Genomic DNA, 18,233 nt, shown 5'->3' with positions numbered 1-18,233 from the left:
AAAGCAAAGGTGCTGGGGGCAGGATTTGAAACTAATGGCAAGGAGAAAGACACTAATTTCTCACAGTCCTCAACTGAAAAGTATAGTAGTCACACAAATTAGTATTTGTTTCAAGAAGGTGACTGATGTGATACTTCCAAGTGTGTGCTGAGGAGAGCAATAAAACCTTTGTCATGCAGCCTCCCACCCAAAAGTGATCCACGCTGCAGGGGCTTTTTATTTCTTGGCAAACCCTTGTCTGGAGAGAGCACATCCCCTGCAGCAGCAGTCATCCTGGCTGGTTTGCAGGGGACAGTCTACAACAGCAGGTGCTGTTGCTCTTTCTAAGCTTTCCTTAGAAAGGTCCTGCTCTGCAAGTGTTGCAGCAGCAAGCTCTTTCCTCTCAGTGGCACTGTCTTCTGCCATTACTCCCCATTCCCCTGGGGAAAGGGAATCTTTTAGAGCTGTTTCCTTTCTTTTGTGATGAAATCACATCACTTAGTTTTGCTCTCCTGTTTCTGTTTTCTCTCTCAGTGCCTGCGAGGACTGGATTTTCTTCACTCAAACCACATGATCCACCGAGGTCTGAAGAGCTGCAACATCCTTCTCAGAACCGACGGCTCTGTCAAGCTGGGTCAGTGTATTCTTGGTCAGGTGCAGCATTCCAGGGATGTGGGTGTGGGGCTGCTTGGAGTGACTCCCAGCTCCCCAGAAATGGTGCTGGTGACAGTGCAGGGACCCCTCTGTGAGCTGGTGACATGGTTGCAATGTGCACAGAGGTATGACAAGGAACCACAAGCAGTCAACAGTGGCATTGGTTTGTGTGTGTCCTTTCAAGAGGGAGGGAGCTACAAGTCTAAAGCTTCAGATAAAAAGGCTACTGATGGAGGTAGTGTAAAAAAATGATGAGGTTTTTTTGAAATGGAAAATTCCTTATTTCCTTGTGTTATAAATAAAAAATGAAAAATAGCCAATTTTGATAAAAAAATTAAAAATAAAATTTATTTCGCGACCGTAATACATTCCCGACAGCCACCAATCAATCGGACAGCGTACCACCCCCGGGAGGTGAGCCGGGTGGACGTGAGATTGGTCTCGCTAGCACCAAATTCTCCTCGTCCACACTGGCTGCTCCGAGTTAGCAGTTCTTATACGATTTATTTTGCCCGCGGCAGAGTCTCTTTCTCTCCTTCTAAGTTCTGCATATTCAAGTTGGTTTCATTCTTCGGTTCGGGCTGCACAAAATCTTCGTCTGGGAATAGAATAATACGTTTCCCCGATTCCCGGAATCTGGCATTCAGATGGAAAGGTGTTGATGGCTTTGGCCATCTCAGATAGGTACCTCGTCCAGGCCATCCACGCTTGGGCGTCACTGGGTGCATGCTTCTGTGAATGCCCATCTCCTGTGCAGCCCAGGTTGTATTTCGCATGTAAATGTGGTGACGCCACTCTGCCCATCTGCCGTAGTTTCGCCGTCCTGGGGAAGATGTGTACCGGCCGTTTATTTTACACATATATATTTCATACATCTTTTATTTCTACAAATTACTAACCATATTTCTAACACTTGGCTAAAGCCCTGAGGAAATAGAGCAGGGACAGATTTCCAGCAGATGACACAGTGCATTCTTAGACTGAGAGTGGGAAATTTTTTTGCTTAGTTTCCTAAATGGAGCTGGCTTTGATGGTTTGTTGTTTTCTCCACAGCTGACTTTGGCCTCTTTGCTCAGCTCACTCCTGAGCAGAGTAGACAGAGCTCCGTGGCCAGCACTTCTGGGTGGATGGCGCCTGAAGTGGTGACAGGTCAACCATATGGCCCCAAAGTGGACATATGGTCTTTTGGAATTGTGGGCATTGAAATGGTGGAACGAGAAGCTCCTTACTGGAAAGAAACTTCTGGCATGGTAAGGAGCAAATGCTCACTGATCCCTCTGTCTTTCTCACCTGTCCCATGCCCTGCGTGCCATTGGACAAAATCCCGTTGCCAAAATCTGCTGGAACTACTTCCACCATCCCCTTGTAAAAATGTCCCTGCAGCACATCAGAATCTGCTGTAGCTTTGGTTGCATCAGAAGGGAAGTGGCAGTTCAGAAACCTAAGCAGTTCAGACACCTAACCAGTTCAGGAACTTGCCATTTAGGCCTCCAGCCATGCCTGGCATTTCTCATTTGCTTTTTGAACAGTGTTGGAGCTCTGTCTCTGAAGGAAAAAAAATTTTCAGTGGAATGGTTGGATGTGTGATAAATATCCTTCAAAATGGAGGTTCAATCATCCTAGTTTCAATTATATAGAAAAAGAAAAAAGGAGATTGAAAAGGAAGAGAAAATGGATAAGAAAAAAAGGAAAAGGAAGAGAAAAAAAGAAATGAAAAAGAAAAAGAAAAAGAAAAAGAAAAAGAAAAAGAAAAAGAAAAAGAAAAAGAAAAAGAAAAAGAAAAAGAAAAAGATGAGAAAAAAACACCAAAGCAATGCCCAAGCAGTTCTGCTTGCTTTTCTCTTTATTAACCAAAGCACATCAATTTTCCTCCATTCTGTCGTGTCTTTTCCAAGTCCTGCAGGTCTTCAAAACTTTCAGGCTTTCAAATGGGCTGCCCCTGCTGGGAAGGAAGGTGCCATCCAGCACAGGAGGGGCAGGGCATGGAAAGGTAGACACTGCTCTGTCTCCCTGTGGAAATCAACACAGTGCCTGTTGTTCAAAGACAGGGACCAATGTGAGGCTTTGGAGTTTCCTGAAAGGAAGAAACTCCAAGGACAGAAAGCACCATTTCTAGAGCACTGGCAGGGCAAAAATCCCAGCAAGATGAAGATACCTAGATAAATGGATGAGTGGGAGTCTGGGCCAGGTTTGCCTGTGATGGCAAGGTCCTGCACATAAAGATGAAGGTGCAGATGGTCCATCTTTCTGGATCTTTCTAGGAGACCTGTGAATCCTGTGAAGCACTGAGTTTGGAAATTCATGGTTCATTGACTTCTGTTGATTTTCTTTTTTCCTTGGTGCAGCATCCATTTGTAAGATTTGCTGAGCCTGCATCCAGCCTGGTGCCCCTGATTGTTGCAGTGAAGAAGAGGAAGGAGACATTACAAGACATCAGCACCACTTAGTTCTCAACCAGCTTAGACAGGATTGTAGGTTAGGATAAGGGTAAGGTTTAGGGTTAGGCTTAGGTTTAGGCTTAGGCTTAGGCTTAGGCTTAGATTTAGGCGTAAGTTTAGGCTTAGTTTTAGGCTTAGGCTTAGGTTTAGGTTTAGGCTTAGGCTGAGGCTTAGGCTTAGGTTTAGGACTAGGTTTAGGACTACGGTTATGGTTAGAGTTAGTGTTATGACTAGGTTTAGGTTTAGGTTTAGTGTTAGGGTTACAACTAGTCCTAGGGGTTTAGCGTTAGGGTATGATTGCCTAATAGGTCTCCCAAGTAGGATTTGAAATTAATAAAATATTTCAAACCACAACTCTCCTTGTAATTTCCTTCCTTCTCACTCTGTGAACAAGCTCATGATTTCCTTGTAAATTGTCTGTTGTTTCTTAAAGGTGGAAGTCACCCCTACAGTGTCTTTGGCATGTTGTGAAATTGGGGTATGCTCATCTTCATTCATGCACTCCATGCTGCTTTTGGAATATGACCCACTTGTCTGGTTTTGGTCAGCTGTGGTACCTCTATTTGAGGTAGAAATGGCAATGGCGTTTGCATGAAAAAACAAAGGAGAAATGGGACAGCCCAAATACTCTATGTGGATACAGGCTCTCTGCTGTGACTCAAGAGCATTCGAGATCCTGCCACTTGGATTTGTATCCCCAAGTGCAATCTCTTTGGCAGAAGGAGAGCCTTGCTCAAGTGAGCAAGCAGAAGGATCAGAGAGGGGGCTCTGAAAGGTCTCCTCTGGTGCAGAGCTGGCAGCGCCTGTGAGGTGAGAGCGGGCCCGGCCTTGGCCGGGGTGCAGCCCCAGCAGAGGCCTGGCAGAGCCCGGAGCAGCCTGAGCCTGGGCAGAGGCAGGCTGGAAGGAGGCCCTTTTGGAGCTGCAGGAGGCAGCAGCCGGGCCCTGGGTGCCTCTTGCTGGCAGCGGGCGAATCCTCCGCTCTCAGAGCCCAGGTGGCAGCTGGCTGCTCCCGAGGGGAAGCGTAGCCGTGCTGGGCACAGCCCAGACTGGAGGCATTGGCCGTCTGGAGCCTGCCCAGGAGCAGAGAAAGGCCAGGGGCAGCCCAGGGCCGGTGGCCTGGCTGAGGATTCCTACTCTTCTGCCGGCTGCCCTGTGACTCCTGGCAAAGGGCAGCAGTGTGTGCAGCACTCTGGGCAGCGGCGCAGGGAGCTGGGCTGCTGGGCAGGCTGGAGCACAGGGCAGCGTCCTTCCGGCACGGCACTTCTGCCAGGGCAACCCAGGCCAGCCTGAGGCACTGACAGCTTGGCAGCTCACATCTGCAGGGGCCAGTGCCTCCCACAGCTCTGCCAGGAAGCGCCTGCAGGCCTGCAATTCTGCCCTGAGCCACAGCAAAGGTGTGAAATGCAGAGTGTTCTGCAGAAATATTCAGGGCCACCAGGCCAGCCTGCTTTGTGCTCTCTGGAGCACAGCAAGCACTGTGCAATGCCTCTCTGAGCTGCTCGGAGAGAGGTGTTAGGAACAAACAAACTCTTACCATTTAGTAAGTTACCATTAAGTGGAGACAAAGTCATTAAAGCAAACGAGAACCTTCTTCTTAGTAAGGATTCAACTGAGCCCGCTGTGTATCTCTGTCTCCTGAGAGCTGAACATGCACACACACCAACACAATGCTGCTTTTGATTGCTTTTCACAGCCTTGGGTGATCCCTGTCCCCTTCCCCTTTGGCTGGGTGCTAGGCAACTTAGATTCTCTCCTGACAGCCTACTTTTCTGTCCCCTCTCCTCTTCTCCTACTTCTCTTTTATTCTGGTGTTCAGCCCTGCCCCTTTTCCAGCTCACAGCAACACCCAAGAAATTAACTGGAACAAATGCAAACCAGAACTAACACCACCTAGCACCAACAGCTTTCATTCTTTTTTCTAATAACCTTTTGGCTGCAGCAAAACATTATCTCCTAGCTCCCTGAGGGAATCACGAGCCTAATTTCAACATGTTTTTGGGATGATGATGCATCTTCAGTGAATAGGTTTTCTTTTGGGAAGGGTATAAGGACATGAGTTCAAGGCTGCAGGACAAACCAGTTTTTGTTAGTTAGAAATTTTTGTCATGACCTTCCCATGCATAGTTTTTTAACCTTTCTGTAATATCAAATGACCTCAGTTCTGTGATTATTACATCTGCAAAGGCCAAGAGTGTTGAAACACACAGACCCTGGGGGAGGCATCAGGGTATATTTATTGTAGCAGCTTCTCCCTGTAAATAACCCCCTGCCAGGCTCAACTTGAGAGAAATTCTCAAATAATAGCCAACCATCAGCTTCTTTTTGGGTGGGACGAGGAACACCCATTAGCCCACTCCAGCACTGGAAATATTTCAATGCAATGAAGAAGCAGTGCCTACAGGAGAGAGACTCTTTGGCTCTGGGCTCTCTCTGGCACTTATGCTGCAAGGACATTCCCCTCTAGAGCATTCCCACCCACAGCAGCCCACAGGGGCTGGGGGGCAGAGGCATAGGCTGGGGGTGCTCCCCTCTGGCCAGCCCTGCGGGAAGTAGGCATGGGAAAGGCCGAAACCCAGCCAAGTGCTGCTTCTGGAGGTGCTGGGAGCAGCCAGGGAGGCGGCACCAAACGGACACATCTGAAGGTCTCTTCTGCCCCGGATGAATCCGGGACTCAGGAATTGCTCTGGGCCAGGTGCAGCACCTGGCACTTGGCCTTGTGGGACCTCATGAAGCTGTCAGATGAGGTTGTCTCCCACTTCTCAAGCTTGTCCAGGTTCCTGTGCATGGCCATATCCTGCCATGGTGCCCCTGCCCGTCTCAGCTCCCCCATCCCCTGCAAACGTGCTGAGGGGGAGATTGATCCACTGCCTGTGCCATTGGGGAAGCCACAAAAGAGCCCCAGGGCCAAGGCAGAGCCCTGAGGGACACCCCCCATCCCCAGCCTGCAGCTGCACATGGAGCCACTGCCCACAAGTCCCTGGCTGTGTCCATCTGGCCAATGGCTGGTGCCCAGAGTAGCCCACTCTCCAAAGCCAGGGCTCTGCAGGGGGCACGTCAGGCTGTCAAGTGGGACCATGACACAGTGGGCACACTGTGGGACTGCGGGAGGGGCCTGGGCACACCAAGGACTACAAGTGCCCAAGTCCAGGGGCTCCTCCATTCAGTTTCCAGGGGGCTCCGCTGTGGATGGGGTGCTGGGTGTGGCCCTTTGTGACACAGGGCCCTTGATGATGCGGGACATGACGGTGCCCACAGACCATTGTGATATCAGAGGGCCCCACCATAGCTGGGGGTATATAAGGGGTGCAGAGCTCTGGGGTGCCCAGTCCCGTGAGAGCCACTCTTGCAGAAGGAAGCGGCTCCCGGGATCTGTGCGTGCTACAGGACTGCAGAAATGGAAGCGAACAAGACAAACCTCAACTGCTTTCCGTCACCCAGCCCCCTGCCCAGCTGGGGGCAAGACAAGGCCCTCAGCGGGCACCTGGTGGGGGCAGTGGGTGCCTCAGCCTGGCCACAGTCAGGCACTGAGGAGGAGGAGAGGCCCTTTGTCATCATGGAAGAAGAGAACAAACCTGACACAGATGACAAGTGGGGAGACACTGGGGCTCGAGAGTATCGCCTTTGGGAAGGAGCGACAGGCTGTGAATTGTACCAGTTGGTACAAGTAATGGCAGCGAAGGCAGCATCGTCACGCAGAGCTGGGAGTCCTCAAGAGTTGCACCAGTGGGAGGGGGCTGTGAGGGCGGCCTGGGGAGACAGGGCACAGCAAGAGCTGTACCAGCTGGCTCAGAGAGAGAGTGAGGACTGGACCTCAGCTGGGGATGATGAAGACTGGGAATACTACCCCCAGACTGAGCTTTCCCCAGAATATCAAGGTGAGGCAGAGCCAGAGCTGTCCCAAGGAAAGGTCAGCAGCTCTTCCGAGTGGGAAGACTGTAGCGAGCCAGAGCTCAAAGCCCTCCAAGACGTTTCCACGGAGAAAGACAACAGCAGCGGCGCAGACCTCACCCAGGACAGCCATGAAAGCATGAGCAACTTTAGCTGCAGGCCCACTCCCTTCCTGAGGGAGGACTACGAGGACGACTGGGACGAAGTCAGCGTCCTCGAGTCGTATGAAGCAGAAGGCAGCGCCCAAAGGCTGTCACCTTCTGAGGCAGACGAGCTGCCAGTGCCCTTCCCTCTGGAGGCCTGGGTTGAGAGCCAGGCACCGGAGTCACCGTGCACCTCGCTTCCCTCCCTGTACAGCGAAGCCTCCGAGGGCCAGCAGGGCTCCGAGGCAGGGCCGCAGAGCCCGGAGCCTGCCCCGCTCAGCCCTCTCGAGGCCTCAGCTCCCCAGCCGGGAGCGCAGGCCCCCAGGCAGCAGCCGGCTGCCCTCAGCAAGCGGCCCGGCCGCCTCAGGCGGGCGCTGCGGGCGCTGCGGGCGCTGTTCCGCTGCCGCTGCCTGGCGCCCCAGCCGCAGGAGTAGCGCCCGCGCCTGCCCAGCCCAGGGCTGCAGATGGCGGCCGGCCCGGGGCCCAGGGAGCCCTGGACATGGCCCCGCAGCCTCAGCTGCCCCGGCAGCCCTGGAGCGGCCCGGGGGCATCTCCCCAACACCCACAGTCACCACAGTGGCCAGCCCCACACAGCACGCGTGGGACACGACTGGAGCCAGGGCGCTCAGCAGTGAATCCCACAGAGTCATCAAGGTGGGAAGAGACCCTGACGGTCATCCAGGGCCACTGGCACCCTGGCAGCACCACCATCACCGCAAAACCACGTCCCCAAGGGCCACATCTGCACAACTCTTCAACGCCTCAGAGACAGTGGCTCCTCCACCTCCCTGGGCAGCTTCTTCCAATGCCCCTCTGTCAGAGAAAAATTGCTTCAGATATTGAATCGGAACCTCCCCTGGAAATCAATGGCCATTTCCTCTCACCCTGAAAGGACTCCATGCTGGTCTTTTGGGATTGTATCCCTGAAGAATGGCACAGATGAGAGGTGTTGCTCCATGGATGTGACTGCAGGACTTGGACTGATACCATTATTCCCATTTAAGAAATAGTTTAAGAGTTTAATAAATAGTAGTAGTAAAAAAAAAAAAAAGGGGGATAAGAAGATGAAGAAGAAGTAGTAGTAGTAGATAAGAGGAAGACAAAGGAGCAGGATAAAAATAATAAGTTTAATAAGAAGAATGAGAATAGGAATAAGAAGATGAAGATGAAAAAAAAGTAATTAATATAAGAATATTAAAACATAAGAATTATAGTAAGCATAAGAAGTGAATAAGATTAATTAGAATGAGAATAAGAAGAATATTATAAAGAAGATGAAGAAGAAGAAAGAAGAGTAGCATTTAAGAAGAAGGGGAAGAAGAAAGAAGGGAAAGAAGAAGGAATAGTAATAAGAATATGAAATAAAAATATACATCCGCACATCTTCTAGAATCTCAGAAGGCAGGAGAGGACTTCAAAAAGTATCTACTTCCAACTGATCATCTTCTCAGCTCTCGCTCTCCAAGACCTCTTTCTTATTTCTAGCTCCCTAACTCCCATTTCTTGTTCAATAAAATCCATGTCAAATAAAATCTGGTTTTGTTCTCCTATGGTCTCATTTGTGCCTTCACTGGGGGACAGACACCTCTCCCTCATGGCATCTTAACCCTGGATGGAACCACGGGCAGGGTCCCTTCCAGCCACAAGCCTTCCAGAATTCAGGGACTCCCTTCCCTTCTTCCTTCTGCTTCCAGCTGGAGAATGTGCAGCAAAGCCACCTTTCCTTTGCTGTCTGCTCGGGGAGCCCCCTGCTGCTGGAGCTTGACTCTGCCAAAATGCACAGACCCACCTGGGGATGCTGCTGTCAGCCCCTATGCTCTGCAGAACCTCTTCTACCCATTTCAGTCTTCAATATTAAACACTAAGCAAAAGCAAATGTGCCAGATACTGCAAAGGCCATCTCTTGCAATTTCTCCTTGGCTGACGTTTGTGCAGGTGCTTCATCCTGGTGGAGGGGAGGCTGTTGCTGAGTATTCTTCCTCCTGAGCCCCTCAAGTGACAGGAATTTCAGTCGGGTTCACAGCTGTTCACAGCTACCAAATCGGCTGTCACAGACCTGACAAAGTATTGGGGCAGGACACAGCAAGTTTCACACAAAAGACATTACAATCTCACAACATAAGAAGCCACATATGGACAAAAAAAAAAAAAAAAATCAAATTTAAACACTGTAATGAGCTTTAAAATAACAAGGTTGCAACAGCTGCTCATTTAATGAAATAGCAGCAAACTTGCACATTTTCAAGTGTCTATTTAATCATAACACAGGTTCATCCTCACCACCATCCACTAGATTTCCACAGACATATTGCAGCTTCCTGCAAACGTCATCTAATCACTTCCTCCTCAATCCCAATTAATTTGCCATAGCAAAGCACGAGGAAGCTGTGGCTGCTGCTTTGTTTGCTGAAGTTCAAATGTATCCAACTCTGCCCATGGTTACAGGTGTTGTTTGTCACTGAATTACAGAACCAGGGACTGGGTTAGGGGGACCTTAAAGCCCATCCCGTGCCACCCCTGTCATGGAAGGGACACCTTCCACTGTCCCAGGTTGCTCCAAGCCCCATCCAAACTGGCCTTGGACACTGCCAGGGATCCAGGGGTAGCCACAGCTTCTCTGGACAAAGCATAAGGAAAGTGGTTGTGCTTCTCCACAGATGTAAGTCAACCACAGTGGCAATAAAACCCTGGGCATAAGGATGTACTTAAAAACATCAGAGATGGTCCTTGTGCTTTTATAGGTAAAAGAAATCAAATGTTATATGAAAACAGTTGAAGGAGTGTAGGGGGATGCCCCCAGTGAGAGAGGGACAAACTAGCCTTTGTCCCCCAAAAAAGGAAGGAAGCCCAGAAGTTTCTCCCAACGATCAGGTGAAAAGACACCTTATAGGACCCCAGAGACTTCACTAAAACCTTGGGGTCACCTAATTGGATGGAAGCCAAAAGGTCCTGCCTGGGCCATAAGGTAGAAAAGGAGAGGACAAAGAAACCACGAGGCTTTTGTGAAGGTGTTTTTACCAGGGGCAAACCACTGTACCTGGATCGGGTTTTCTGTTTATTGTTTTTCCTTTTATTAAACCTTTTTGTTTCTAACACTGCAGCAGAAGCCATCCTGCTCATTATTTGCCTCCAAAGGTAATAGCTAAGCTATCCTTGGGTGTATTAAGTTCCCTTTTAAGGGCTCATAAAACCCTGGCCCGATAAAACAGAACTTAATAAACAGTCAGGACTTTAATGCGTTCAGAAAGGCCTTTCATGAATGTTAGGCAAGAGGACAGGAATTAGAAAATACCTTCAGCCAAGTAAAACTGGCTCCATTCACTGAAACGATAGTAACCATTGGCTTTTTGTTGCCTCTGTGCTCTTACAATACTGTCCAGAATGACCATGTTCAGAGAAAGTGAACACAGAGCGGGGGGGGGGGGGAAAAAAGAATTATTGACAGCAGTTCTACAACCCTCCTTTTACTTTGATGCTCTATTTAAATATTCTGGCTGTTTCAAGGGCTTGGTAAAACTGGCTTTTGTAGACTGAACACAAAAAACAAACAGGAGAAAAATGCAGCATTTTCCCTCCTCAGCCAGAATACAGTCAAAGCACAGTGGTTAAGCAAAAGCATAGTAAGTTAATTACCAAGTATACAGCTGCTGCTACCTGGCAGAAAGCAAAGGAAAAAAAACATCCTATCAGTCATCAAATGCAGTTCCTAAATCTGGAAAAGCCTTACAAAAATAAACTTCCACGAAGAAGGGACCAGCTTCAGAGAAAAAAAGAATGATGCAGATAATAAAGATCATTATTTCAGAACAAAAAACTATTTCCAGTTTGAAAGGAAAAACAATTGTTGGCAAGGCAACTACTAAATATGTCATCTAGTTAAAAACAGCTTCTCTTCTTGTGGTTTGTTGGGGCAGAATGAGCAAAGAGATCTTCTACCAGATTCTTTTTTGATACCAAACACTGAAAGGGGGTGGGAAGGAGTCATTTCTAACCCCAATTTAGAACAACTTTATTCCTCTGCATGATCATCAGCACTTCTTATATCCACTGTCAACACATACAGAGGTCCAGATATTGACTAAGAACTCAGGGTAAGTTTTATGTCCTGCTTGAAACAGGCATGATAATCCTGACTCCCCAGTTTTGCAGACACACAGGGATATAAATACACAACTGTTGATGCTTTGGCAGAACTCCCATTTTGCAAAGCCCTTACTTGTGTAGTTTCTCATATATTTTAGAAAACAGCAAATGAGTCTCTAAATTACTAGTAGCAAAACAAGAGAATTTGTAGTAAGCATTGCTTGAAATTTTTATTTTTCAGTTTTGTGGCTAACTTTAAAGTTTCCCTGAGTTCTTTTGGGAGTTCTTTCTTGCACTCATGCATGGCTACTGCTGAAATTTTATTACATTGGCCAATACATTTCAAGATATTTAATTTTAAAATTAAATTTAAAAAGAGAGGAGCTGTAAACTTCAAATCAGTGAGCTGTTGGGGGAGAAGGGTGTTGTGAGCTTTCTGTGTGTTGGGTGCCAGAGGAAGCAAGTTCTGACCCACCTGTACTCACACGCTAAATAAGCACTGACTGACACAAGAGACACTGCTGCCCACACATTCCCCCACCAAACTCAGGAAGCCAAAACTGCATTTCCTTCAGTTCTCCAAATAGATTTTTTGATTCAAAATTCAAACAGCTTAATTAAAATTATTTTTGAGAAATGCATCAGCTTCACAATCTGATCCCATGAGCTGTTCCATTAGAAGCTGCAAAATATCCTGATCTCAGAAGTCTTTTTCAGCCTAAATTGTTGAGATCGGAAGAAGAAATGCGGCACTCAATATGAGTGATCAGCAAATCTCAAAACTTTATTGATAGGCACACACATTTATATTGGTGTTAATGAGGCTAATACATATTGCAAAAGACAAGCTCAATATTGGTTAGTTACTTATCAGCTAACTACGCCTACCTTAGCATTCTTGTGGCTACTATGTTGCAGCTGTTCTCATCTTTTCTTCATATTTCTAGCTAACGATACTCTCCCCCATCCTGATGTTGCACCAAGGGCACAGTGCCCTTGCCTGATTTAGACACTGACTGCTGGCTCCTATACCTGTCTCCTTCTTGCTTAACTAACGCTATTATGTCAGTGTGACCTTTGTCAGCTAGCTAACTGTCCACAAAATCCTCCACACTTCCCCTGTTTTTCTGTTGCACAAGCATGGTCTGATTAGATGTAGCAAATATCATCCTGAACATGGATGCCAGGGAGAAGAAAGAAGAAGGACAGGGCATGCCCAAATCCTTCCATCTTGGAACCCCTGACCCCCACATACAGAAATCCAAACCCCCTGTACAAGAATCAAAACCCCCCTGTACAGTGCTCCAAAATTTTTCCCTTCACCCTGTGATTGCTACTTAAATTTTGTGACCTGTAATTCTTCATATAAGGTTGGCAATTTGCTCCATGAATTAAGACTGAAGTTCCAGGGGTCTTTGCCTTCCTGCCAGGGTCTCTGAGCTCCTGTAAGGGCTTTGAGACATCCAGGGCATCCAGAGAGATGTCCTGGGTTCCGACAGCACGGGAGGCTGGCTCTGTCCAAGGGCCCATTCCACATTTCCTGCACTGCAGAACCACAAGGACTCCTGCCGCTGCCACTCCTCTGGCTCTGAGAGGAGCTAGAGCTTGCAAATTGTTCCGTGCAGAACCAAGTGCAAAGCTTTCTCTCCAAGTGGCGGCATTCATCCTGCCCCCTTTCTCAATTGTCTGGTGCCCAATAATGTCACTTGATGTTTTCCCTCCTTTGGCCAGCTGAGCTGGTCTCTCACCTCAACACTCCTTCCCTGAAACTTGGAGAAACGGGATGTTTCTCAGGGCAGCTGATGGGGACACACACACTGGGGCAGTGCACCAGCATTGCTGTAGTCAACACGTCATGCAGAATTTCTAGGTCTCTCTTCCAGCTCCCTTGAAGAAGGGGGAATGTTCATCTCTACTACTCTGGCATTCCTCTAAGGAAGGAACACCAAGAGAATTTCTTTTCCACACTAATGGCCTTCACCTTTGTTTGAATACTTAGGTGCCAGATATGGCAAAACCCAGCCACTTGTACTGCTTTCCTGCCTAAGGTTTAAGCAAAAGCAAATCTTGCTTCCTTCCCAGCCTGCATGTTACACCCAAGCCAGCCACCTGCTGAGAAAACATCTGGAACGAGGCCCACTGCAAGGCAGATACTTTGTAGGCTCCAGATCCCACCTGCACTGGCTCCAGCAGGCAAGGGCAAGCTTTGGTCACTTCCCAGAAGCAGCCTGGCCATTTCCCCCTGCCTCGCCCCCTCGCCATCCTCCACAGCCCCTGCTGACAAAGCCTTGCTAGGCAGAGCCATTTGCTGGGCTCAGTAAAAGAGTGACTTGGATTCTTCTTTGGCGCAAATACCAAAGCTGTGAGAAGTGAGAGGATCAGGTTCACAGCCGCTCTGCTTTAGCTAAGGACATTACTGGAGGCTCAGAGCCTGGTCCTTTAAAGAGAAACTGATCTGAACTCCTGGTGTCTTTGTGGTGCATGTGGATATTTCTTTTCTAGAATCAGAGAGGTTAGAAAAGTCCTCCAAGGTGCTCAAGTCCATCTGTCCCCCAAAATGAAACAAAGTTATGTTGCTGGGCAACAAAAAGGCCTCAACCCACTACTTTTATCCCAGCAAGTACAGTGAGACAAGGGCACTCCTTTAGATCCAGTGCATTGAATTCAGCAAAGCCTCCCCAGCCACTCCCAGCTGAGATGTTCAGGAATCAAAGGAGGAAGCTCCACCATGATTTCATTGGCAGTAATGGGGACACGCCTCTGGAAGTGCTGCCAGCTGAGCCAGGGGCTGGGCCTGGGGGGGACTCCTGTGCCCCCATTGCTCTCTCAGGGCAAATGCCGTGCATGCAACACCAAGGAAATGTAACGAGCACTGCCTCAGGGATTTCATACAGACAAAAAGGCAAAATGGAAGAAACTTTGGTTTAATGATAAACACAGATCGTGTCTCAACAAAGACAAAATATGAAAAGTTGAAGCATAGATACACCAATCCTGTTACATTTACTACTAAATCTAACACTACTAAACATCTTTCGTAATGCTATTTTATCTTAACTAATAAACAGCGAGATTCCTATCACGTAAAATAATAGAAGAAGAAACAATTCTAAAAACTTGAAAAACAATATTATTTCTATCTAGTCCTCTTGATCCCTAACTCTTGCTAGCCTAGGGCAAATGCAGGGCTAATTTGGCCTTTTCTTTTTGGGGAGAGGCTGTATATCCTTGCGTGGGCGATGTCTTCTCCTGTGCCTGTTCCTCTCCTTGATGGTTTCAAACTCCCTGGAAGACAGGAAACAAACCATCCATTGTTAACTCCATACACACCGAGCTCAAGTGTGTATGAAGTGCATACAAGTGTCGGGATCTCCATTTTTGAATGAATTTTTGTCTTTTCTGGCTGTGGCACATTTGTAAATCGATCAGCACCGTGAGTCTGATCTTGCTGGTTTCAACTCTTTGAAATGTCTTCCTCCTTTTGCTTGATCCTAGGTTTAATTGGATCAGCAGCATCAAAGCAAGCTTTGATGCATGTGTTCCTGCTTGTATGAACTGTGTCTTGTTGGGGCATGGCAAGGTTTCACTGGGAATGCTGGGTTTGAACGAAGCTGTTTGGGTTCCAAGTGGGCTGTAAGCTTGAGCAGGGCTGCCAGGGGCCATCCTGCAAGTGGCCTCAGCTTGCCCTGTGGTGCCTTTGGAAAGGGTCAGCGTGCTTTAGGCCAAAGGGGCAGCTGGGAGCAGAAGGAGGAGGAGCTTGCGCACCGTTGGCACTGCCCGCACGGAAAGGGGCCTCCCGCCGGCTGGGGCGGCTGGCGCGGTTGGCAGCAGGGACACTCCGCGCTGCCAGCCCGCTTGCGGCTTCTCTTCCCTGTCTCCCCAGTCTCCTTCCTGGGAGGGCTTTTCCTCCTCTTCCGTTTGCCCACAGTCTGAAAATCAAAGAATCCTTATCAGTGCTTCCTTCCTCTCAGAAAGCTGGAATTCACAGCGTCCACACCAAAATTCTATTGGCCTAAGCAAATTCTTCCAAACCCCAAAGAGCTGAGAAAAGGGCTGGATATGGCAGTGGGCTGCGGCAGGCTGCCAACCCAGCACTTGGAGGAAAATACTCCTCTTTACCACAGCTCTAAGGGGGTGGGATAAATACGTGGCTATCTCTAGTTGTACATGTCTTATTTCTACCTCTATGCCTAGCATCCTCTTATCTCTGGTTTTCCTCCTCACATGTCTAGGGCACGGCTTTTACATTCAGTCAAACTAGTGAAGACACATGGTTACCCATTTTCTGCTACCCAAAATAATCTCTCTCTCTCCCTCTCTCTGTCTCTCTCTGTGAAGCAAATTGCTCTTTGCCGGTAAGGAAAGTATTAAAGGTGCCATAGCAGCGGCAGCTCCTTCTTGGGGATACGCTGGGGTGCTACAAAAGATCCCTGAAAATCTGCAGCATCTCCATGAAGGCAGCCCGGATGGCTGATGTTATCAGGCAGAGGGGAATGAAAGGTCTGATTGGAATCTGAGGGTGCCAGCCCTTGACAAACCGATTTGTAGAGAGTCAAAGCCCATTTTGGTGGTGCTGCTGCTTTGTTGGGTCAACGTTATGCTCCAGAATTCCATATTTTAGGGCAGCAGCACAACAAAGCCTTGGGCAGCATCTGCTGCACCTTTCCCAGTACATGGGACTGTGATTGGTGTTACCAGTCACAGCTAGAAGATCTGCCTTCTGATTCCCCAGTAGGAGACAAGCCTTACCAACTTGCAGAGCAAGCCAAATAATTGTTGATTAGACACTTCTTTTAGCATGGAGTTTTCTGCCCTTTTAGCTGTCCTGGCAATATAGGCCAAATCGGTTACTAGATTAAAAGGTTGTTGGAATTTTTTAAATGCTCTGACATCAGCAACCAACTCAGGAATTTGCGGAGTTCCTTCAACAACTTGAACATCCTACTCCCACTTCTGAGTTTTCGGATCCTTCCAAGTGATAACCAATTCGTTTGATTTTCCAGAGCCATCTGTAAAAACTGTGAGGGCTTTAAGAGGAACCTTACCTTTTAGAGAATTTGGGACGAGATGGAATGTTTCTTTTAGTAGCTTGTGTTTTGGATAATGAATAGAGACTTGTTTGGGATAGCTGTCTAAAGCAAACTGAAGGTGTTCATTTGTCTGTAATAGGGATTCTAATTTGTGTAGCTGAAATGCTAGACAAATGTATGTTGGGTCACATGCTGCAGGGATTCGGAGGCGGTTCCTGCCTTAATGATTAATTGAGCTAAAAGCTCTTGAGGGATTGTAATAGTTTTTTTGGTGTGGCAAAAATACCCATTCTACAATTAACAATTGTTCTGTAGAAGACGGGTCCCACTGAAAAAGCAGTGCCTGGAAATGTGGGGATTTACCAAGAATAGCAAACTGGGAGGTTAGAGAGCGGTCAACGTGGTGTGCTTTTCGAAATGAGATAGCAGGTGCTACCTTTCGCAGCACGTCGTGGGCATCTGGAGTTAAGATGCGCTGGGAAGTCAGGTCATGGCTCCCCTTCAGTAGGCTGAACAAAGGGCACAGCTCTTCTCTCGTGAGTCCAAGCAGTGGTCGGATCCAGGTGATGGAGCCACACAACGGCTGTAAGTCCCTTAGCGTTTGAGCCTTATCTTTGATGGAGATACTTTGGGAAATAATGGCTGGCTCACTGATTAGGAATCCAAGGTATTTCCATGGGGAGGTCTACTGGGTTTTTCAGGAGCAATATCAAAACCTGCATCTTCAACTGCTGTCATAGTCTTTCTGATCACTGTGTTAAGGTAAGTCTTGGCTTGGGAGCAAATTAAAATGTCGTCCATATTTTGCCGAATTATAGCTTCAGGGAAGGCTTTCCTGATTGGAGATATAATCCCAGCCACAAACATTTGACATAAAGCAGGGGAAGTTTTCATTCCCTGTGGCAATGTGACCTAATGATATCTTTTAAAGGGTTCTTGACAGTTGATGATTGGTATGGAAAATGTGAATTTGGGAGTGCGGGACGGAGAGGGATGTTGAATAAGCAGACTTTGATATCAAGGATTGTGAGCTGCCAGTCCCTGGGAAGCACAGAAGGTGAGGGGAGGCCTGGTTGCAAGGGGCCCATGTCTTCTAAAATATCATTTACTTTCCAAAAGTCTTGTAATAACCTCCATCTGTCTTTGCCAGGTTTTTTATAAAAAGACAGGGGTCAGGGGCTAGTTGATGGTACAATGTGTCCTTTTAATAATTGTTCTCACACTAGGGCGTGGTGTGCTTCTAATTTGTCATTTGGAAGGCCCAATGATCCACCCACACAGGATCATACCCACAGGGAGGGATCATACCTTTTCCCACAGATGGACAACAGCCATATTGAGTGGTTTAGTTTTCATTTCTTTTTAATTCCCAAGTTTCATTTTTAACATTGTAATACAGCATCTCTATTCAAATCATTATACTCACCTTGGTTAATTAAATATTTATTAATTTATTTTCCCCCCATAATATCAGACAAAAGCATAGGACAAAAGCATAGGAAGAACAACAAGCAATTACAGAAATACAGTATCTTCCCTGAGAATCCCTTGGAAACCATGGTAAAACAATGGGAAGAATATCAACTTACTAAAGATAAAGACCCACAGCTCAAGATTGTGCATTGCATGTTTGAATGGCCAAAGAAGAAATTAAAACAAGGTCTTCGCTGGCCGAAGCATGGGTCTACCAGGATGTGGATTTGCAAAGTACTTTACAATTATGTCCAAAATAAATTAAATGCAGACTTGGATTGCAGTATGTGGAGGTCTGGTTTAAATATTAGAACAGCGAAAAGGAAGTAGAAACAGATAAAACAAACCAAATTCTCTCTGTAATGATCAATGATAAAGACACAACAAGGAAAACCAATCAACCAAGGTGGGACTCATTAAATTTCGTCCCCCCTACTGCACCTCCTAACGAACCAGCTGCAACTGCAGGTGAGTCATTGGAGGCTTCAACGACTCATGTAACTGAGAGGGCTGAAGAAGTTGAAAGCAGCAGTGGGACATCAGAA

At 47.5% G+C, this 18,233-nt stretch overlaps 1 protein-coding gene across 4 annotated transcripts in view; it reads left to right on the top strand.

The window, feature by feature from the left end:
* The window catches only part of LOC135290017 (serine/threonine-protein kinase PAK 3-like), a 40,149-nt gene extending 36,724 nt beyond the window's left edge, over window positions 1–3,425 (top strand). For 3 of the 4 annotated variants that reach the window (XM_064403918.1, XM_064403915.1, XM_064403917.1), the window contains 3 exons: window positions 514–613; window positions 1,687–1,883; window positions 2,163–3,425. In XM_064403918.1, the coding sequence (XP_064259988.1) occupies window positions 514–613; window positions 1,687–1,883; window positions 2,163–2,270 (405 nt within the window). In that variant the 3' untranslated portion in view covers window positions 2,271–3,425. The remainder of the gene's footprint in view (window positions 1–513; window positions 614–1,686; window positions 1,884–2,162) is intronic. The other variant, XM_064403916.1, reaches the window with a different exon arrangement.
* Window positions 3,426–18,233: the final 14,808 nt, after the last annotated feature.

The sequence above is a fragment of the Passer domesticus genome, chromosome Z (genome assembly GCF_036417665.1).
Source record: "Passer domesticus isolate bPasDom1 chromosome Z, bPasDom1.hap1, whole genome shotgun sequence".
Classification (NCBI taxonomy): Eukaryota; Metazoa; Chordata; class Aves; order Passeriformes; family Passeridae; genus Passer; species Passer domesticus.
Note: the sequence above shows the minus strand (reverse complement) of the source record. Positions and strands in the feature narration are given on the sequence as shown.